Genomic DNA, 24,524 nt, shown 5'->3' with positions numbered 1-24,524 from the left:
CGTAGACCTGATAAACTCGTTTGACCCGTGTTTGGCCTGTTTGGACCGTTTGACCCGATAGACTCGTTATGAGTTCGTACATGATAATTAGAACAATTTGTGTTATGATAATAAAGTGAAACAACATATCATTTACAATAATGACACACGGGATTATCAGGTCATCCCTATTCATACGGTTCAATCGGGCAAACACGATTCATACGGGTAAAAATACAATATCGGTCCAACGTGCGGTCCAGTTTCTATTCTATTTTCCGAGCATTACCGCAAATGCACAGTAGCCCGAAATGACTCGAACGTAAAAACTATCATATTATTATTATTATTATTATTATTATTATTATTATTATTATTATTATTATTATTATTATTATTATTATTATTATTATTATTATATTAATAGGAGAGAAAATTACTTGTTGAATGACTTGTATGTATTTTATTCCTATGTTAAATGGTTATTCTGGTTTTATGTATCTGCTTATTGGTTTGCAACACTCACAAAGGAGAATAGTTCGAGACTTCATTGTTTACCCTGGCGACAGGAAGAGCGGCTAAGCTTTTGTAATACCGGCAACATCCAACTGGTTGACAAACCGCACGTGGCCGCTAACAACCATATGACAGTTTTACTGCTGATAAGAAAACTTGGTTTAGCTTTGAAAACCACTATATTTAATTGCTTTTACTTTTAGTGCAGGCAGTAAGCGAATTATGAGACTTGACCCCAGAAACACTGGAATTCTAGTTAGAATATGCTTGTAACTGGTGGGTGAGTTGAAGAGTTCAACTAGAGAATTATTTTCAAATTGCAGAAGTATTTTTTTGTGCTAAATACGTTAAGAGTTCAGAATAATTTCTGTCCGTTATGAAGATATGTTTGGAGCAAAACATGACTGTCCGTGTCCGTATAACGCGGGTTCTTTTCCATAATAATACAGGGTGGTGAGGAGATGCTCTACACATTTCGAAGTAGAATAGAGCGCAGGCGCAACAGCTTAGAGTGGATAGCGGGTGGGAGATTGGAAGAGAATAACATATCAGTTAATAGGAATGCCGTAACAATTACAATGGACATCACTGGAGCGTTGAACAATACTCTTTCTGTGTTCGTACTTATTACGAAACGAAGTCAATCATTAAACTGCAACGATTGTTAAGACATTTCATTTTACCTGACATTACACTAAAGGTTCATTGTAACTGTTGCAGTGTTCTTATGAAATTGCATTATTTATTTTTGCCAGGCCAAAAAGTTTTGTCCTTATTATGCTATTGAGAAGTGTCTGTTAAGGCAAGTTTCACTGTACTAACGGAACCATCATCTTACCTGCAAAATTTGAACTCCTTTCAGGGTTAACACAATCAATTCTTGAACTCCGTCCCCAGTCAAATCAAGATAAATTAAAGAATGGATTGGATTTGCAAAACTTCGCTGTCCAGCCAACTCCCAGCCTTCTTTCTTCCCTTCTGAAGCCGGATGGTATTTATACACTAGCATCTCCTTACATTCAAAGAAAGGAAACGATAAATAAAATACACATACACGAATAACATATAACATAAATATTCAGACAGAAAATATTAATTATTCAAATTACAGATGGTAAAGTTCGTGGCATTGAAAATGTTACACAAAGTTTAAGTCCAAATATTAACACACTCTTGCGCCGTGTGCTATGCATTCAGAAATATACGTCTCGACCGACCACTTGCTCCTGGTATTCAATCCAACTCCTCATCCTCCTCGTCCTCACCTTGTCTAAAACAATCTGCGTGGCGTAATATGCTCTTTCCATTCAGACGGAAAAAAGGAACCATATTTATAAGCTTTCTAGCTTTATTATCGTCTCTTTCATTCGTTTGTGTGAAATGTCTTTGTAGAGTCTGAATAACCACTTAGTATACTTTGAAATAATTTATATATATATATATATATATATATATATATATATATATATATATATATATATATACTTTGAAATGATTTCTCGCCTGAGTGCTGAAACAGGGCATTTCTTTACAGAAAGTTGAAAAAATGTAAAAATCTTTGATTTATTGATAAAGATGGACAAAAGACGAGACTCAAATATTTTTGTGAAATAAGAGACTAGACTTTAGCACATATCATGTCTTGTCTCGCGTCCATCATTATTTCTAAACTGTTTGGTCCTTTCAATTTCAAAATGTGGTTTCGCAGTGATTTTTATGCAATAATTTCACACGCGTCACAGTAATATTTCTCCTCAAACTGAGAACTTACAGTGAAGGTGCGACTTCCTCGCTATGTGCGCCCTTCATCCATCTACACCTAAACATCGAGGTAGTGACCGCGACTTAAACCTCGACCTTGATCGCGAGGAATCTTCGGTATGTCTTTACCCTTACGTGTCACAATCGAAACGCCATATTTAACAATGAAAACGAACTATTGTAATCTTACTTTAAAGGAACTTTATTATTATTACTGAGTCCTTATTAAACGATGAATAGAGGAAACAACATACCTTTTTTCGTACACCAGACCCTCTAACGGCAAATACTCTGAAATCCATGTGGTGTGAAATGATTGAGCACCAACATGAGAATAAGAATCTGTAGCTGGTTGAGCAGCGGACTGTGTAACGTAGTATTTAGCGCACCAGCATGGTAACCCGAAGACCAGGGTTCGACTCTCGGTCTAGTTACACATTTTTGACTCTTTAAATTGCATACAATATACACACACATCAGTTTATTATTATTACTGTGTCGAAAGTAATATATACATGTATAAGTACCATTCAGGACATAAAGAGACAGTAATGCGCATGCACATGAAAAGCCCTCTAGTTTTATACCATGGTCATGCTCTTTAGAATCATGAAGATGAACAATTAATGAAAGTAAAGGAAGCAAGAAATTGGAATTGGGTGTGTTATACTAAAAAAGATCTTTAACGTATTAATGAAAGTCATTCATTGTGAAATAATTAGTGTAATGAAAATGTAGGAGGAAACGGGAGAATCTTAAAAAAACCACGGACACGATGTTGTCCACTAGAAACTCACATGACATGGGGTCGAACCATGAACCCCTCGCACCAGCTGTGAGCGCTTTACTATTACATGAAAAACAAAATACTACGAAAATGATTTTTCAATGTTTTCGATGAACAGAATTTATATATTTAGGAATAAATAAAGAACATAGCTCTAGAAAGTCTTGATAGCTATCCATATAAAACAAAATATATGCACCCACCGTCATCGTATTATAAGGCGATCAATCAGAAGGTAGCCCATACCATACTAATTTCCGCTATTGTGTTAAATTATTTCTAATGCAGCAAATATGTATAGAACGATCAAAAAACATTTTTTTTAAAATTCCAGTTTTGTTTGTTACAATTTCCTACTGAAAAGATTCGCCTAATAATACAAATTTTGAAAATAAACGATAAATTGGTGTGTATTATAATAGGTAAAGCAATTACCTGGCCATAGGTACCAATTAGTATTTCAGGTTCTCCATCCATATCAATATCAGCAACACAGGAACATAAACAACAATCATAATTCTCACTAGCATCTAAATTTATAGGATTTGAAAACCCGTCTTTTTCTACATTCCTGTGAAAGAAAAACAATATTTATATTATTATTATTATTTGTATGAAGACTTTAAATTTATTAACGAGTATGTACTATGTTTACAAAGACATATTAGAATAATATTTCTACATTAAGCAAAGCATTCTACGTTAAATATTTTTGCTACATTAGCTAATTTAACGATATTTCGCTGATGTTCTATAGATTTGAAATCCAAAAGAAAATGTCCTATTTCTTTGATTTACGTTTAATGTCTATGTTAAAGAAATTTTTCAAAAAGAAATTCAAGTTTAAAGTAACTTATATTAAGCGAACATGTATCTACAACAGAAATATAAGGTAGTCAAATGAAAATCTTAAAACTATGCTACAATTTAGAAACAGAACGATTGTTTTGAAAGTCTGCAACAATGGGAGGCATGGTTAGGTAAGGAGCAGCAGCTTGTAGCACGAAGGTGGAATGCTACATGAGGATGGTGTAGTAGTGCGGATCATTATTATTGCAAACTTTCAGGACAATCATGCGCTTTTTTTAACTTTTAGCACACTTTTCATTTAACTCTTTATTGTAAAATATGAATTCCTTAATATGTTTGACTTACAAACACTGAGCAATTTAGTGGTTATTCGAGTATATATTGCTGAAATAACAATAGCCGAAAAAATCTCAACTTACATAAATACTACCGAAGAATTAAGAGTACTTGTAATAAGGCAGTGAACGTTTGATTCCACAGAACTGTCTTTGCCTGAAGTGGCTTCTGTTGTACCTGAAAATAAGAAATTATTCAAAAGGTTTAACTTTATTGATTAAATACAACTCTTTAAAATGATTTGACATAGTATAGTATTGTAAAGTCGAATCTTATGATGATTTATTAACGAATTAAAAAGATACAGTAAGTTTTATATTCTATTCCATGATTCTAACTTCGACTTCAACAATAACAGTAATAATATTCAAGGCAATGGACCATTTGATACTTACAGGATGCTTTTATATAATTCAGTACATGCTTTCTGACGTCAGCCAAATAAAGTATACAAACAACTTTATGAACATCTGCTCCGGTATGGCAACTACTTAAGCCAGTCAATTTTGTTCTTCAAAGCACCACACATTTCGGTACCGACTACTTCACAACGCTTACCGTACAGTTCTAATATCATATCATCCTAACAAATTTTACTGCCGATCACTCCACGAAATTCATATTTCTTAAACATTCCACCATGGTATAGATATACCGGTATCTGTTGTTCTTCTTGATTGGTTGGAAATTAAGTCCCGTTTTTAGCATCAAGTCTGTGACACGGGACCTACTGTTTGAAGTCGTTTTATCTTCTTCCTATTTTTTTCTCTCTTCTGCCAGTCCTATCTTTGCTTTCAAGTACTACTCACATTTCAGATCTTCACTGATAACACTATCTAGTATCGAAAACTAAGCTATCTCCTATATTATAACTATAATTTCTCCTTTCCAATTACTGTGGTTGTCCTAGCTCCCTCCTTTTCGCTCATTTTTTTTTCTTTATCTTCACATTTATTGTCCAAATTTTCTGACTGACTATAATGTTTAATCGATTCAGATTAAACAAGAGCCATTCAATTTAGAGGTAATACAACAAGTACGTGCGTAATCGTCGAGTTAGAAGTATGTGTGTCACTGTTATGAATATGAGCATCACTATTAGTGCATTGTGTCACTATTCGGAGTATATATGTCACTGCTTAAGAGAATGTGTGTGCCTGTTAAGATAATGTGTTACCAGTAGGAATATGTGTGTCATTGTTTAAGAGAATGTGTGTCACTGTTAGAAGTATGTCATTGTTAGGAATATGTGTATCACTGTTAGGGACATGTGTGTCACTGCTATGAGAATGTGTGTCCGTGTTATGAATATATATATGCCACTCTTAAGAAATGTGTCACCATTAAGAGTATGTGTGTCACTATTAAGAGTATGTATGTCATTGTTAGGAATGTGTGTGTCACTGCTAGAGAATATGTCTGTTAGGAGTATGGGTGTCACTATTAGGGATAATGTGTGTAACTCCGAAGAGAATGTGTGTCACTGTTAGCAAAATGTGTGTCACCATTAAGAGTATGTATGTCATTGTTAGAAGTATGTGTCATTAGTAGAGCAGCCTTGGCTGAACCTTGCCCTCAATAAAGAGTTTTTATTAAAGAATGTGTGTGCCACTGCTAAGAGAATGTGTATCACCATCAAGAGTATGTGTAGCATTGTTTAAGAGAATGTATGTCACTGTTAGAAGTATGTATGTTGTTGTTAACAGAATGTTTAGGATTTAAGATTTAGATTTCTGGGCTTTCGGCATCTAAGGCCATTTAGCCCGTCATGATTTGAGGGATAACGTCCCTCGGCGAGCACACAATCCGGGGAAAGGGAAGGATGAAACGACTGGGAAAGGAAGGAAGCAGCCTGGGAATTTGCCTGGTGTGAATAAGGAAAACCCAGGAAAACCTCATTCAGGGTGGCTGGCCTGAAAAAGCGTGTTCCTCGAAAACTGCTGTAATATCCCACATATAGCTCTTTTTCCACCGGGAATCGAACCCGGGACCACTCGCACTGAAGGCGATAGCGTTAGCGACTAGGCTACGCGGGGCCACTATTAACAAAACGTGTGTCACCATTAAGAGTACGTGTGTCACTGTTTAAGAGAATGTGTGCTACTGTTAAGGAAAATGTGTGTCACTGTTAAGAATATGTATGTCATTGTTAGAAGTACATATGTCACCTTAAGAGAAGACAAACTACAATAGATCTGCTAGTTAACAGCATTTTTTTTTTGCCTGTATGGTACATAAATGAATATTGTTATTGTAAACAAAAAAAAAGCAATATCAATGATTATCACTGACAATAAATGACCTACACATTTTAGCGCTACAAAAATTAGTTTTTGTTAATTTTGTCGAAAACTACACATGAGAATTTACCACCAAGCATCTCACCTTGGTCAGCTTAATGTTATTGCTACTAATATATGTATCATTTTTTGATAATATCACACTTAAACAGAAATTACAGTTTTAGAGGTAATGATAATTTTGTGCTGTATCTCATAAGCCATACTGTATACAGTCATTTTGCTCCTGTCATAATGAACAATTTAATAAAAATATACTTCAGTTATATCTTAATAGATGGCGTTGTTTTCGTACACAATTTTTAGGTTTACACAAAAAATTGTTTTCCTCGAAAACTGCTGTAATATCCCACATATAGCTCTGTTTACTAACAACCAACACGTGATCATACTTATAAACATCAACCATGTGCGTCCTACTACAAGTTACAACAGTGACACACGACAGGGACACCAGCAACGCCACTGGTCATGTGACGACCAAGGACCACCAGCGCCACTCCCACACTGGAGCAGCTTAAAATCAGGAGAATCACAGCATCTACTATCAGTCTTTGGGTGGTCACCTTCACTCCTTTAGCTTGCTTGGAGCTCTAGAAGCTACCTAACACAAAGCCTTTAGCTCGCTCGGAGCTTTAGGCCTCCGTTCCTGCCCACTTAGTTCGCTCGGAACTATGCGGAACTCTTAACCCCAGCCACCCAGCTTGTGTGGAGCTTTGTGGCTTTCAAGGTCACTCAACCTAGGGCTGTTCCGATAATCGAGTAATCGATAACAATTCGATAAAATTTCAAAACCGTTTCATCGATAAAGAATTTTAATTTTATCGAATTATCGAACTTTCGAGAATCACGAAATGTTTGAGACACTCGAAATGATCGAGACTCCCGAAATGTTCGAGAGTCCCGAAATGTTCGAGGCTCTTGAAGTGTTCGAGGCACTCGAAATGTAAGAAACATTAGACAACTTCGAGACACTCGAACTGCTCGAGAGTCTCGAATTGTTTGAAAGCAGCAAATACAAATATATCAATATGATCGCATTTCTCGAGTTGCTTGAATATTTTGAAAAGTTCGGGATTATCGGAGTGTTCGGAAGAAACAATGTATTCGAGGTTATCATAGTTGTATATAATATGTATTACATATATGCAGGGTGTTCATTTTAAAACTTCTCTCCTTAGCAATGAAGTGAAGGAAAAGTTTTATCTTCACAGATCTGTACAAGGTTTAAGCAGTCTGTCAGAAGAGAGAAAGAGGAATAGAAAAAATGCATCACTCGAATAGAATTGGAATCCAAGACACCATTAGTCCACTAATAGTCACTTTGCCGATTGCACCAATAACGGGACAGGTAGAAAAATAACTTTACATATGATTTCGACAAATACAACCTTGCAATAACTTATCAGATGAAAAAAGTTGTTTGACTAGTTTGGCTGCAAGAAGGAATCATTGGAGAGGTGAAGGAACCGAACTGTCCATCACTACTTTTGATAATACCCGAAACTTTGATAATACTCGAAATATCGATAATACCCCAAACTTCGATAATACTCGAAATGTCAATAATACCCGAAACTTCGATAATACTCGAAATTTCGATAATACCCGAAACTTCGATAATTTCAAATACTCGAACGGTTTCGAGTAATCGATGACAACTCGATAAATTTTCACTCCCGAAGTTCGATAGGTCCTCAGCCTTATCGAACACCTCTAACTCAACCTAGCTTACTCATAGTTCTGTGGAGATCCTTTCCTAGGCTTTCGAGCCTTAATATATATATATATATATATATATATATATATATATATATATATATATATATATATATATCTTTACCCAGTAATAATGAATTAGTTATATTAGAGTGATTTTTGTAATACATCATTTATAATAAGGAGATTTTTATAATAACATTCGGTAGTGGGAGAAACGTTCCCATGTGTAATTTAGCTCTACCTATACTTGAATAGACAGAACTTTACACTACATATTCGGTTTTACACTTACATTATTTTGTTTAGCTGAAGAACTATCGATTAATATAAGTCTCATCTTTGAATTTTGTTATTCACTGTACTCTAATAATACCGTAGAAGTTCCTTTTGAAGTGCTAATTAATGGGAAAGATATGTCAAAACACTAACTCCGTTGATTGAATCTGTAGTACTAGTATCCATATACACTCATACTCTCACTATTAAGGATTTTAAAATAATCAACAACTATAGAATTTTTGAAGTCATATATTCTATTACCATCATCGGTGTTAATAATTGCATCAGACGTGACATCCTCATGTGATAAAAATGTATAAGTTTTTTTCTCTAAGTAATTAAGTTATAAATGTAACACAGTAGTGTTATCATCATCTTATAACGGCAGTGATTCTTAATCTGAAATTATCTGTAAGCAAAAGTTGTTATGAATTGAAACTGAATTACATTTTTTTTCGTATAATCTCTATATGCTTTTTCTGTATTTAATTATATAGTCCGCCGCCATTTCCAATATATATTTCACAAAATTGTACTGTTCTAGTAATGCTTTAGTGCATTGTTTTAAGAAAATACATTAGTTATTGGCACGAACAATTGACGTATTATTGACGAACGTCGTACTATTCACATATTAACATAATTAAAGGTATTATTAAATTGAATTGATAATACATATTTAAACATTCAATTTATATATTAGCTGCACTGATTGTCAATTGTTTTTCAAGATATATTATTACTAGATATCAGTTGCAGTTTGAGTTGTTTTTCGCTATATTCTTGATGATTATTTCACAGAAATTGAATTTATATGAGTTTTGGCCAAATGAGTTGAAAATAGAACTATAAAAATCATGAAAATAATTTAAAAAATTAAGCACACACAGAATAGACACTCCTCTTCACATCAAACCGCCATTTGTACTTTGTTTTGAAGTCAGTGAAGGCAGCAAAATTTCAACAAATGTTCAATGTTGAATAAAATTGTTAACTAATTGTAGACAACTATTACGTTATTTCTTATCAATTATTTCATTTTTTTTTTTTTTTATCAAAAATACATAACTCTCCCTCTCTACCCTCTGGTAAGGAACTGGAGGAGATCTTTTTTCTGTAATCATCTCGGCGAAAGTCTGAAAGTGCTGTTATTGTGATAATTGTGATAACTTGGAACATATATGTTTTGGATCATGAGAATGTTAATTCATCCTTCACCTTCAAAAATTAAATACTGAATACACAGATGGAAGAGGCATAACATAATTTGCGTGGTAACACTTGGACATGTACCAGTACGTGGACATACGAGTTACGAACTTAATCCGCTTCGTACCGTCATTCGTGAACCGAAATATTTATAAACCGAAATTATTTCTCCCATTGAAATTAATGTAAACACAATTAATTTGTTCCAGCCAGAGAAACATGATAATGCATTTTTTTAAAAAAAACATTTTTAAGTATTTCTCTGATGAAGTAAATTGAATGAAAATTTGAATAAAGATGAAATAATTGATAAAAAAGAACATAACAGAGCTTAGAAATTACAGGATATAGATGTCCAGAATCTAGATCTGTATCGCTATAAAAAATTATACTGGTACTTGTACCTCTAAATGACATAGTGAAGAAGTGATCAACTAGCATTTGTTCTATTTAACAAAAATCATTAAAAAAAACTTACTACAATTTTCCCGTGGACCATGTGAAACAATGAAATCTGGACACTTCACTAATGGCTCTAGCGTGAAAAACCGTACAGAAGAGACGGGTCCTTCAAACCTTGCAGTCCATGAAGTTAATAACTCTTTCTTCTCCACATCAACAATGGAAACTTTCACGTAGCCACATTCACAGCCTACAGCAGACAATCGTCTGTGAAAAGAAATAAAAATACAATGAAATGTCCAACAATTATGTCCTTTAGGCTAAGGGAGACGGATGATTAAGGCAAGGGAATGATGATGGAGGAATTGGTGGAATGTGGGGGTTAATGGATGTATATCAAGAAAACCCACAGAAACGTTGTCCACCACGTTTGTGAAAGGGAAGTAAATTCAAATCCTATGAGATACAAATATAATACAACATAAAAATATAATTAAAATTAAACACTTTTGAAAGTACACGTTGTCCATGTAAAGCAAGCTCTTTACCATTCAGATTTATTCTTTTTTATTACATTTTTTTTTTTCAAAATAAAGTTGTAGATCATTAAAAGGGTTGAACTCACCTAAGCAACCGTTTTCTTAAACTTGTACGTATATTTTAATCTAGATCAAAGGTAAAACAACAAAGCAACACATTATGGAGATAGTCACAATATATATAAAAAATTTTCTCAACTAAAAAGGAAAAAACAAAGTGCGTTATTAAAAGTAACATTTTTTTTCTTTTCCCTTTCAGAGTATAATTAAATACAGGGTGTTTCAAAACAACACCGTCAACGTTTGGGAGGTGATTCCTGATACCAAGATAAGACGAAAAGTATAGGCCAACGTGGGTGCACAAATGCCTCCTTTCGGAGCTACAGGCTGCCGAAAACATGAAAAAATGAACTTTAAATGTTCATAGCTTCAATACTATAGGACCTACCGTAGTCAGGTCAAGACTTCGCTGAGGAACTAGTATGTTCCTCATCGAAATATCCATGTTTCAGAATCCTGCGGTACTTTCGCAACAACTTTGTAGTTGGTGAGTACTTCAAGTGACATGCACGTAGCCAAACTACCTGTATAAAAATTGTAGTGTGAGTGCCGCAGGACTCTGGAACATGTATTTTTGGATTGTTCACATATTAGTTCTTAAGTGAAGTATTGAACCGACTACGGTAGGTCCCATAGTTTTGAAGCTATGTACCTTTAAACTTCATTTTTTCATGTTTTTAGCAGCCTATAGCTCGGAAAGGAAGCATTTGTGCACCCAGGTTGGTCTATACTTTTCGTCTTATCTTGGTGTCAGGAATCACCTCCCAAACGTTGTCGGTGTTGTTTTGAAACACCCTGTATATATAAACTGACGTGATAAAACTTAGTTATTAAATTTATCTTTTTTAACCATAATAAATTAGAGAGACAATTAATTACCTAGCAGTTAATATTAAAAAAAAAAGTAGTTTACAAAGAGTGCACTCGCCAGAGGTCTAGTAGTTACGCGCGTGCTTTCGATTTTCGGTGAGACAGCCTTAAAAAAAATTGAACTCATTACGATGGTTCGGATGTAACCTTACACTGTACGTCCATGTCTCATACAGCTTCGGTTTTGAAAAGACCTTAAGAAATTTTAACAAACAAACATTCAAAGTTTACAAAAAAGGTTGCACCTATTCCACATCCTCAACTTTGTGTACTCTGTAAATATTACTCGATAGAGCCCACTTGATCACTTACAGTCACTTCTCTCTTTCAGTCTGCCGGCTAATGAAGTTTAAAAAGCATGTGGGCATTTTCCCTAACACGATATGATACGCAAACTTCGATATTTAGGTAGACTTTGTACTAGATAGTCCATATTTTTCTGTAAATGTTTGAGCTAGATTCAGAGCTACGATACTTTAAAAACTATTTTTTCGCATTTTCGGCAGCCCTATTGCTCTGAAAAAAGATGTTTCCAGTCCTGCTTATTACAGCTTTTTCATTTAATTGATATAAAGAATTTACTCCCAAGTTTTGGTGTCATGGGCATAACTGATGTCCCTCACAGTTATGTAAACACGGAACTAGGAAAATTACGATATACATTAAAGCCCCGATTATCCGCGGAATTGAGTGACAAGGACACCGCGAATAGCGAAAACCGCGGATAACCCGAAAAAAAGACTAAAAATACAATACGAAAACACGAAAAATACAATATTTCAGCATAAAAACTATGTTTCGTTGTTTGTATTGCTCGGGTCGTCAAGGTCAGTGGCAGGGCCGGCGCTAGCAGTTTTGCCGCTCTGGGCGGTACTTTCACATGCCGCCCCTTTAATCAGCAAACTTTATTTGGACAGAAGACGTTCAAGTGTCACGAAAAAGTAATATGCCCCATTTAGAAACATTTACGAAATGGAAAAGTTTTTTTTAAAAAAAGGAACTACTTCTTTCGAATGCTTACATAATATTTAAACGACTCCATACATGACACAATATTCAGTATGCTCGATTTTGCTGTATATCTGTGATGTATAGTAGCGCATACAGAAAATAAAATAAAAGAAGTATGCTTTAGTCACGAGTAAGAATTTTAATTTTTAAGTTTATTTTATATCAAAAGGTGTTTTCAATACGAGTATGGAGTATGAAGATAATATAGTGGATCAGACATAATGGCAAAACTAAGTGATTAGCCTAAACCTTATAATATACTAGAACACAATAGACAGACATAAATTTAACACACCTTAATTGAAAGAAACTTTTCTTGCTTTGTTATGAGCAAATTCTTTTATCACATTCACATAGTCCAATGTTCCAGCCAATTCATGTACTGTTGATATCATCGATAGACTACTCAAACGAGTTTCAGACATAAAAGAACGTGTAGTTTTTAATAAGCTTAAGTTTCGATAAACTTCTTTCTCCACTTGCCACTGTTACCGGTAAGGTTAACAAAAATCCTAATGCAACACTAACATTGGGAGCAAAGTCATTTCCTTAATTAATTTTAAAGTCTCTTTTGGTGAACATTTAGGCTTAATTATAGCGGATAACTCTTCTTTCAGTTCGTCTTTCAAATCACTGGGGTTAATATCTTTAGATTATTCGTGTGTTAAAATGCTGGCAAGTTTAGTACACTTTTCAGACAAAAGTCCAGGTGGCATATCTTTAAGATTACTTATATCGTAAAGAAAATCGAAATACTCGCTGTGATGTTTAAGTTACTCAAACCTTTCTGTTAAAGCTAACACAATCACGTCTAGAACTTTGTAATAAAAATCGATCTTGTATCTTATTTGTGGATCTTCAATAGCTTCATCCTCTGCCTCGTACTGAAACTGTCTCTTCTTCTTTTGACTTCGAGTTGCATTGTATTACCTATCCGTGGATCATCCATATCTAATGCTGATGCCAACTCCATCGCATTAGCTAAGTAAGATTGAAATTTTGCATTATTTCTTCTCCTCTCAAAGTACTCAAATACATTTTCAAGAAACCCGACTGCATCCAACACATGAGAATCAATGCTTTGAAGACTTTTGCTTACTATGTTTATGTGGAGTAAAAAGTCATACCAGATAACGAGTGAGCAAAGGAAAGTAGCCACGCAGCTGGTTTGCTATACACAGCATCGTGGGTGACCATTCTATATGTTCTATTGTCGTTACTTATTTGAAGTAAGGCATCATAAGCCTCCCCTATTTGATATCTAAGTTGAGTCAGAACATCAATTCGGCTCTCCCACCTTATAGTGCTTAATGGTTTTAAAGTGAAACTGCTAATATGTTCCTTTAGCATGGCCCAACATTGAACCGACGCAGAAAAAAAATCATAAACTTTTTTAACTTTACAAAAAATGAAATGGCGTACTGAGATGGTGTGGCTGCATCGTTGAGACAAGATTTAGTGAATGACTGCAGCAAGGAGCATAGAAGGCTCGGGAGTTCATTTCTTAAATTCTCTTCTGAATATCTGAATATTTGCATTTCATATTGGAAGCATTGTCGTATCCTTGGCCCCAGGAATGTTCATTTCCTCCTACCTCTTTAATTATTACTTCTGTGAGTTCTAGACTAGTGATGTCTGTTACCGGTACGAAACCAAGAAAGTGTTCGCAAATTTTTACAAGGCATTCTCCATTACTGTATGTAATTTGTACAAAACGAACGATTATTGTCATATGCTCAGTAAATTGGTTAAAAACTCGCTGCTAGAATCTAAATGTCACTAGAAGCTGTAGGCAAGAAAGGCCTGCCTCAAGTGGGAGTGTCCCTTTTGCATACTGAAGTGGAGCATTAGAACATTGATGAATAGAAACAAAATATAAAAGAAACCTTGATACTCTTATCCACCCTAGCTGAAAATCTTATCTACGCCACTGCAAGGGAAATATTGAAGGAGGTACCTGTGGCTAATAGTTTGATAATTGAAAATGAAGGAGAATGCTTCGAATTTCCTGAAAAATGAAGGAGAATGCTTCGAATTTCCTGAGTGAGTATTATCTCGAATGTGAGTGGAGTAAGTTCAATTACATTCTCAGGTGAACACAATTTTATTTCTCCATGTGGGCCTATTACAAAGCATTATATTTCGATAGTATACTTTTCTTTTTCAAATTTTGCCGCCCATTAGACTTGCCGCCCTGGGCAATGGCACGGCTCGACCCCCCCCTCGCGCCGGCCCTGGTCAGTGGTCAGAGAATGTGAAAGTCATGACCAAAACCAAGAGCCTGCTACTCATTCACAAATTCCGAGAAGGCCTGTAGGGTTACGATAGACAATAAACCTGTCAGTGATTTTCGACCTTCGCACTGTAGGGCGTATTGTATCTTCCCGGTTATTAGTTTTTTTCTTTCTTCGTAATTAACCCTTCACTGTCGATTGCGGACTCTCACTCGGCAGTGAACAATGGATGTAATTTACTACCATGTAAATCAGTCTTCCCAATTCCCGTTTTCCATACCTTACAACAATCGGGTTCTGCTTATCAGAGTAGATTGCCCTTCGAAACGTACACTATTGTTGGAAATATTGATTTCTACAATGCAATTTATTTTTATGTTTTAGAAATTACAGTACTTATTTGCATGAGCGCGACTGCAACAGAGTTCAAAAAGTTTTCCGCGGCACTCGCGGACAATCGGGGTTTCACTGTATTTGGGATGGTAAAGGCAAATAAGAGAGAGAGAGAGAGAGAGATGGTACGTGAAAATGAAGACAGAAACTTAAGAACCAATTTGATACTCGATGATTTGGTTGTTTTTGGACTTTAACGTTCTCTTCAACACCGAGGCTATATAAGACGTGAACCTAGAATTTAACGTGGAATCCGAACCACATGAACTCCTCACCGGGTATCAAATCCGGGTCTCCCACACCTACGTTAATCATACAGGCATAAGGGAGCTCTTAAAAATATTCGAATTAGCGAAATAGTGAATCATTATTGGTAACGCATGCTAAAAAGAGTTCTTTTAACCTGCTTACATACTACATACCTGTTATAATCTTGACAATAATAAACATCCATCCACATTACAACGCTAGGCATGTCAACAAACTCAGGAAAATACTCTGTAACATCAACTTGACTATAACAATGGTTTAGCTTGTCTTCACGGAACATGTGAATTTCCTCATCGCTTCCAGAGAGCAGCCACACCATCTGAGAAAATCAAACGAAAATAATTTGAAAAGATCATTGTAGTACAGTGAATACAATGAAACTCTTTAAGTATTGTATTCAAGCTTCGACATTAAGCGGACTCAATAATTTCTATTTTATTGCCTACTATATCCTGCATTGCCCAGTTTAGGAATTCGTCTTTTTTGAAGCAGTCTTCCATTGTCATAAACTGCATTGAAATAGGTTCAAGGTCTCGTTGACATCTTATAGATTATAGATTTAAAACGTGTATTTCGTAAGTTCTTCTTCCGCTTTCTTTACATGGAAAGTTGATCTAATTAAATGAATTTACCAACGATGTTAGTACGATTAGAGCTTGAAGTGGCTACAAACATTTCAAGAATGCAGATGACAGATAACAAGAAACAAAGAATATATAAGTCATCTGAAGTCTTCGTTTTCATTATTATTGTTATTCATTTATTAAAAAATTCCACTAATTTTCAAGTCTCACACTAACTTCATCGACTGAGTAATTTTCAGAACAAGATTATTTTTGAGATTATAATGTTAAATATGTCAAACAAGACGGGAACTCAAAGAAAGAAACTAAAACTAATTAACTAACTCTATGGCCTATGGAATCCGAAATTTAATTTGACACTTAACTGTTACCTATCTATCCTTTTTCTTGCTACTTCTCCCCCTCCCCGTCCCTATCAGTTTGAGCGTTTTCTCTATGTCCACTTCGGGAATATTTCACTACCAGCGATATTTATTTATTTTAATTTTACTTTCTCTGAATCAATTTGTGAAACAAATTTAAATTTCCATCAGAATTTATAATTTTTGAATAGCGTTTTCAGTAAGGAAAACGAAAATAGAAAATAAAAAAGACAAAAAGTATTAACTTTGTCATCCTACAAATTGCCTAAGATGGTGGTTGGAAATGAAATGAAATGAAAGTTTTACGGCTCACGGTTATGTCGGTTAGGCAAAAGGAGACTGTGATGATAAGAGATGAGTGAAATGGTGGAATGAAGAAAATGGGAGAACCCCGAGAAAACCCACGAGCACGGTGTTTGTCCACCATAAAATCCACACGGCACGAGCTGGGATCGAACAAGGGTCCCCAAGCACCGGAGGTGAACGCTCTACCACTGAGCCACCGCGCCCCCCAAGATGGTGGTTGGTTCTGAACCTGTTTATATGTAGCTTCTTGTTAAGTAATGAGTCCGTAATGCCTTCAAGAAACAGGAAACTGGCATTACGCAACTCAAGAAGAGAAACTTCATTTTTATGACACAAACATAACTTAATTTCAGGTAAGTGTTAATTTCCTAACTCATAGCAGGGGCGGATCCAGGACCGATTCCTGGGGGGGGGGGGGTTGTCATACTGCTACTTATAAGGGCTCCAAACTTTGGGATGAGTTTTATTTATATATATAAAATGAGAAAGTTTTCTCTTCTGGGGGGAAGGGGCAACCGCCCTGATCGCCCCTCCCTGGATCCGCTCCTGACTCATACTGTAGCTAAATGCTATCCGGAACCAATTCTTTTCCATTTCTTAAAAGTTGTAAACCGAACTACCGTTTTTTTCGCCAATTCAACATAAAAAGACACCGCCGTTCTAAATTAACTTTGGACCAATGCTACAAAATAACTATATAAATTTGTCATTTATGAACTTAACAGAGCTTTAAATAACAGGTAGGTAGAAAAGGATGTATTATTAAAATCTTTTGGTTTTGCTAACGATATACACCGTAAAGCAAAACGAGGTCTTGTATTACGAAAGCCTATACAGAGGCTTATTTCCAGATGTTGTTACAGAAATTCGAAGTCAAGTGGACATGTACCCCCCTGTCGTCAATTGTAGACTGACTATAAAATTCGTGCTAAGTGCCAAAATAAAAATGTTTAGTAAAAAAACCCGGATTTTACTTTAGAACTGATGGGACATAGGTTCACGCTGATGGCATTCTTCTGACGATTATTTGAACTACTTCTACAACGCCTACTAGATAGCCCGATTTTAATTGAGCAGTGTTAGGCATATAGGTCACATTTTGACATTAAATCGAACTTTTCAATTTTTGGCATTTAGCACGGATTTCATTTTCAGCCTACAATTCTACAGCCAGTCTCTAGTAATGTGGTGTGTGGTCCATACTAGATTGATATCTGTTATTGAAAATTTACAAGGTATCTAAAGAAAAAACCTTGTATTTTCGAGAGGAGGTTTATCACAACCGTATGCGAGATAAACAGAGAACCCTTCTGTTCTTGTCGTAACACCACCTCATTCCGGCAATGAAACATAATTATAGATGCATCGAATTTGTAATCTAATATTTTATTTGATCGCATTCTTTGATTTTGTGTAGCAAAGTGCGATCCGACACCGCTTAAATAAAACATTGTTTACAATATATATTTGCATAAGAAATAGCACTTACCTCTCTTGACGCACAATCCTTCGCTTTCACCGGAAGTTCCGTATGATACAAGTGATACGGAATAAAATGCAATTCAATTGAAAGACAATTTTGCGCAACGCTGTCCAAATTGAATTCCGAACTAGGCTCCCAATCTGAATAAATATTGAGGTAGGTTTCCGGAGAGTTGTCTCCACTCGACTGTAAGAAATTGAAGAACACATATATATTAACTCAAACACACCATAAAAAAATGAGCAATTATTCAAAACAATACAAAAGATTTAAAATTTGATACATGATTTCTTTTTAATAGCTGATCAACACGTTTACTTTTATCACTTTTAGTCGATATCAAACATTTCCTAAATTGCACAAATCTCTGTGATCTCTCGCTTCTCAAATTTACAGATAATTGGCCCGTTATATCAAACAGTAATCATTATAGCGTAATTTACAGTCTTGCAGTCATGTTTATTTATCCTCAGTGTAACCACATGAGTTCCTAATTTAATTCTGGTACAGAAATTAAAAAAATGGATTAATCCTTTTTTTCTAAGTATAGCTTTAAAAAATTGAGAGAAAATATGCTGTGTGGCCTAAAGGAGACGGCGATGATGAGAAATGAATGAAATGGTGGAATAAAGAAATTGGGAGGAAACGGAAGAAACCCCGAGAAAACCCATGCATACGGTGTTTGTCTACCACTCAAAATGCTCACTTGATGCGAGCTGGGATCGAACCAAGGACCCTATGCACTAGAGGTTTCTTTTACCACGTTTTTATACAATGACATTGTAAGTTAGTTATTTCATATAGTACACATTATTTTAAATTTCTTATCTCTTAAGTGTTCCGGAAACGTTGAAGACTGAATAATATTTATCACTTTTAAACGCAGTTCGGTTGTCCTTCCTTCGGGCAAGTAGGTGAGGTGTTTAAAATACATTTATAAAATACGTTCGTTATACAGTAAAATACTAGTATAACGAAATTTTGGGACCTCTGAAATTAATTTGTTGTTATATCCACTGCAGGGTCTACATTACTTCAACACTAATTTACAGACAAGAAAGCTTAGTACTTATTACATGAGAGGAAACTTAGGATATATATCTTCTTGTTCACCTCAATCATAGATTGGTGGGCAACATGGAAAGTTTAAAATTTTTCTCTCCCTTTGGAGAGCTCTTTTATACTTTGATAAGGTCTCTTCTTCGTAACTGCATTTAGATATTCTATCCTTGGTCTTCCTCTTCCTGGTTTCCCTTCTGTCTTTCCCTCTATCAGCACAGTGATTTAACCGGAGTGTCGAATAAGTTGGCCAAGGATGCTGTTTCTTCTTCTTCCTATTATCTTCATGATCTGTCGTCCTTCATTAGCTGCCTTTAGTGTCTTCATTCCTTTTCCTTTCGGTCCATGATATGCCCAGTATTCTGCGCCACCACCACATTTCAAATGCTTCCAGTTTGGAGATTTCAGCTTTTATCAATGTCCACGTCTCTGATCCGTAAAGCGCCACACTCCATACCAGGGTCTTAATAAATCGTTTTCGAACATCCAACGATACATTTCTTGATGTTAGCAGTCCTCTTTTCCTATAGAATGCTTGTTAGCCTGCACTATTCTGGAATTTACGTCTTTTTCACTTCTTTTGTCCGAGTATATTAGACTTCCTAAATAGGGGAACGTCTTAACGTCTTCGATAATTAAAAGAGGTAGTTCTGTAATGTTTTAACATGCCAAATTTGTATATTGTACACAATGTTCTGGGCTTTTATTTGATGCAGCGTGACTGAATGAAGTAATAAGGCAGAGATATGAAACTGCAATGTTCATTGGTTTATTTTGAATTTTGTGCTCCTACTTAACTAATAATGCTAGTTCTTGCACTGAAAGATGCACAAAGCTCATTTAATGGAATACCATTCATCGGTTACTTTTAAATTGCTATCTTGTGCGACTAATCGCGCAGGATAAATGATAAATGACCATCATATCATCTGAGTAATGTAGTAAGAAAAATATTTAAATTATAAAACAAAATGAATTTCAACCATATTTTCAGAATATAGACAAAAAGACGAAATTTTCATTTTATAGAAAGTTCGAAAATTGTTAAAATTAAATATTTTAACGCATATTAGACACGGAAAAAGTAAGGGATATAAAAATAATTTTGCAATTCTGAATATTTCGTTACATTGGTGTTCGTTACACCGACATTTTACTGTATATAAGTACGTTGATAAACCACATTCGTTATGTAGAAATAATGAACAAGTGTGACCTGCTTCAATTTGGTTGTTGTGTTGACCTGTGCTTTTGTTTTACTCACCTGACAGCGTGATTAATTCGTGTTATTTGTGTATACACAAAATTTCTTCGCTGTAAGCATATTAAGAACTGATAAAACTGTATAATATGGTTAGTGCACTATATGTATAGAAAACTAGTGAAATGGTCCTTATCGACAAGGTGACTGAAAAGCAACAATGAAATCAAGATGCGAATACATATTCATTTCATTTCTCCAACATTTCAGGAAAACTAGAAGACAAGAAATTTATGTTAAGTTGACTGTACTTTGTGCAAATGGATCTAATCAAAGAGCTTCAAAATTGAAATACATTATGATTTAGAACCATAATATTAAACTACAAACCTTAATTATTGTGATACCTATTACAAAGTCATTACTGGTCTCTGATTTGTTGAACGCATCAATAGAAATTATTTCAGCTCCACCTGGAAAAAAAAAAAAGTGTTTCGTTAGTATTTTTATTGTATCAACAACAAATTATACCTTATTTGCGTGATTATACTCTTTTACTCAGAATGATAATAATGGAAATTATTTCTTTTCGCTTTTCTTCGGTTCCATGGACAAACCCCTGGTCTCTCTCCTGAGCTACTGCCTCCCTGGGTGCCTCGCATTAAATTCTTTAATACATTTCAACGAATGCAGAACGCCTAACGAAGTCCTTCCCCGAGTTATCATCGGCATACGCACATCAAATAATCTATACATTTCAACGAACATAAAGCTATAATTCCCACATAAATACACAAAACGTTAAGAAAAAAAAGTGCACGATCGGATTACAAAAAGAACCAGACTCTGCAGCTTTCTGTGCCGATGAGTTTAACACTACGGTATCCAGATAATCTCCTGAACAGTGATACATTGTATCACTTTTGATGTCGGTGATATAAAATCAGTTATTTCCTCTTGTTACCATATGCAGATCCCACAATTCAAATATGCACTCAATTCTTGCAAATTAATATTTATAACATGAAGCTTATTAAACTGCAATGGAAATAATTCATGGGTGAAGTAGGTAAATATTCCATCCTTCACGACAGTTCATACAATACATTAGCTGAGCGGTCATTGTTAAGCACAACCTTGCTTCTATTTCCTAAATAGTTACGGGGAATGCTACCACTTGTATGCTATCGGGATAATTATAAACACTACTTGATTCCACCGGAATCGATGGTGTCATCATTAATGCTTACCTGATCATATAGTAAAATCACACCGAGGATGAAATATAACAGAATAATTTTATCTCAGTATATGTTTCTTCAATATTTCCGCTGAAAAACGTCAACTTGCAACAAAAATAGGACGAGATTGTTTTGAAGGTTTAGGAGGAGAGAAGTGAATAAAGGAAATTTTTAATACTGTACTGCAAAAATTTTATAACCCCGTTGAGCAGTATTTTATAATGTTGGTTGTTAGATACTGAGTGCTTCATTTTATTGTGTACAATCCAACAACTGTATTCGTATTTAATAAAGAAAGCATGTGGTACATTTTGTTAAAATAAAAAAGTTAGTATATTTTTATATTCCTAGCAACATAGACTTAGAATCATGTCGAAACTTTGTTCTGCTTTCTTAATTACTCATACGTTAAGGTTATTCACTACAGCGAAATTAAACTACCCTTAATTTTCGAGTTTTTCTGTAATATCTTCAAAACAAATAAAAATATTCGAAAAGCAGAAACGTAGTGAACAAGACAATAGATTTTGCATGTGATACCGTTATCACAACTCATCTACTGCTTTCGATTTGCAACTGTAGATAGATTTTGCATTTTTTGCGGGTTCTGTAAATAGCGGTATACCAAAAGCAGATAGGTGAATTGTGGTAAAGATATCACATGCAAAATTGTATTGTCTAGTTCACTACGTTTCTGCTTTTCGAATATTTTTATTTGTTTTGAAGATATTACAGAAAAACTCCAAAATTAGCGATAGTTTAATTTCGCTGTAGTGAAGACCCTTAATAGCTAATTGTCAGTGTCGAGGGATTCGCATGTCTATTCATGTCTGTCATTTTCCAACACTAAACTGAATAATGCGTCATCATTAGGCTACACGTCCAAAGGAACCGAATACGAATGCAAACTGTGAACTCCACTGCCTTCAACTACACGTAACACACATTTCCTTCAGGGAAAATGTTCTAGTCGTACTATATACGACCTATGAAAAAGATGTGTGTTACGTGTTTGTTTGAATGGAATTCGGAACTACAATTCTGAGAGTAACGTTTCGGACCTGAGTTGGCCATGTGTAGTTTATAAAGATATTTAAGATCAGTAATTTTATGAAGAGTGCCTTTGCACTAAACTTTCTTGCTCCAATTCCTTAAACTAAATCATATTATGCTAGAGTTATTACCAAAACATGAAATATGAACATTATGTTTTCCGAAACCTTCGTTCAAAGGAAATAACCCACAGTGAACTTTCCCATGGAAAATGACGTATAACAAGGTTATTAATTAAATATTACAGGATGTCTACTAAAATTCCAAAATGAAATTTCGTAACTTTTTTCGTTACCTTTTCTTTACCAAACCATAAAATTTCGTAACATTCTCAAGAGCGATTTTGGTTGCGAATTAGGCCGAATTTTCATGAATGCCATAGAAGCGCGCTTTGCTTGAGATTTGGTAGCTTCTAAAGCCGACAATAGACATTTTTGGTGGCGAATTTTGACGTTTTATACAGCAAAATTTTCCGGTCTATACTTTAATTTGTACAGATTTAAAAAAAATCGTGACCCGAAAGCTAAATTTTATGGCTTTTTCTTGACTTTCATGACTGACTTCTGATTTCGTGACACTTTCGTTACTTTCGTGACCGATAGATACCCTGTATTAGAAAATCACGTGACTCGTGCTTGAGGAAACTGTAAAAAGGAAGAAAAACATACTCCTTGTAGATATTCTTGAGAAGTGATTTAAGCAGCATTATAGGGTTATTAATAAAATATGAACAAAATCATTTTTTGAGAAAATAATCTAAAAATAAACCCAGCCTAACAGTAAACTATCTTGTGGATTTACTCGTGAGAAATTACTTAACCTGTATCACAGGGTTATTAATGATATATTTATTTATCGACTATATCGTTTTTGAGAAACTCGCCCGAAAAAAAAAAAAAAAAAAACTCGCTTCTATCTTCTGAGCTTTCTCAGGACAAATAAGTTATTTTATGAGGTCAAATCAAATATTTATTTACGAAATACGAACAAAATCGTCCGAAAAGATTCACTCCCAAGAACAAACTATACCTTGTGGATATTTTCACGACAAATGTATTATGCCATATTATCATCAAATATTTATTTATGAACAAAATCGCCTGAGTCGTTCTTGAAAGAAAAAAAAAGTCATTCCGAAAAAAGACTCATCTCAATGAGAAAAACCGCATACACCACACTCTACTGCTATTAATAAAATACCGTATGTATTTATGAAATGTGGACAAAATCGCCAAAGTCATCTTACAGAAAACTGTCCAGAAATAACCAACCCTAAACAATACGTTCTGATTTTTTCCTAGAAAATTAAATAATAATAATAATAATAATAATAATAATAATAATACTGCCAGGTGCGCACCCAGAATTTTTTTGTTGGATGTCCAAAATCCAAAATCCAAAGTTCAGAGAAGATTTGGACCGAGTGGTCCCTTGTAAATGTGGCCCTGGTGTAAACACACGTATATTATTCAAAATAGGTACGAAATTTTGAGCTTGTGGGGCGAACTTCTTGGGTGCGCTCCTGGCCATCACTAATACAAGTCAACTGCCACAAAAGTTATCCTCTTTAATAACGTATATGTATTGTAAGTTCTCTTTCCCTGTCCTCTTCTTCCTTCTGTCATACCCTCTATGACTTTCATCATAATACAATTTCTTCAGAGTCCTTTCAGCATCTCTCTTCTTCTCTTCCCTACTTTTGCCAACACTCACACGTGGGCTTAGGACAAAATTCTCTTAGTTTCTCTCTTTCATTT

The 24,524-nt window shown here is 34.9% G+C and overlaps 1 protein-coding gene across 1 annotated transcript in view; it reads right to left on the bottom strand.

The window, feature by feature from the left end:
- LOC145663986 (KICSTOR complex protein kaptin-like) overlaps positions 1-24,524 on the bottom strand; it is a 48,234-nt gene that overhangs the window by 16,088 nt on the left and 7,622 nt on the right. The window contains exons 3-9 of the mRNA XM_081730253.1: positions 20,864-20,946; positions 18,220-18,399; positions 15,631-15,797; positions 10,178-10,368; positions 4,273-4,366; positions 3,479-3,614; positions 1,334-1,507 (exon numbers count right to left, since the gene is read on the bottom strand). Of these exons, the coding sequence (XP_081586379.1) occupies positions 1,334-1,507; positions 3,479-3,614; positions 4,273-4,366; positions 10,178-10,368; positions 15,631-15,797; positions 18,220-18,399; positions 20,864-20,946 (1,025 nt within the window). The remainder of the gene's footprint in view (positions 1-1,333; positions 1,508-3,478; positions 3,615-4,272; positions 4,367-10,177; positions 10,369-15,630; positions 15,798-18,219; positions 18,400-20,863; positions 20,947-24,524) is intronic.

Source organism: Thermobia domestica, chromosome 11 (assembly GCF_964235325.1).
Source record: "Thermobia domestica chromosome 11, izTheDome1.hap1.1, whole genome shotgun sequence".
Lineage (NCBI taxonomy): Eukaryota > Metazoa > Arthropoda > Insecta > Zygentoma > Lepismatidae > Thermobia > Thermobia domestica.
Note: the sequence above shows the minus strand (reverse complement) of the source record. Positions and strands in the feature narration are given on the sequence as shown.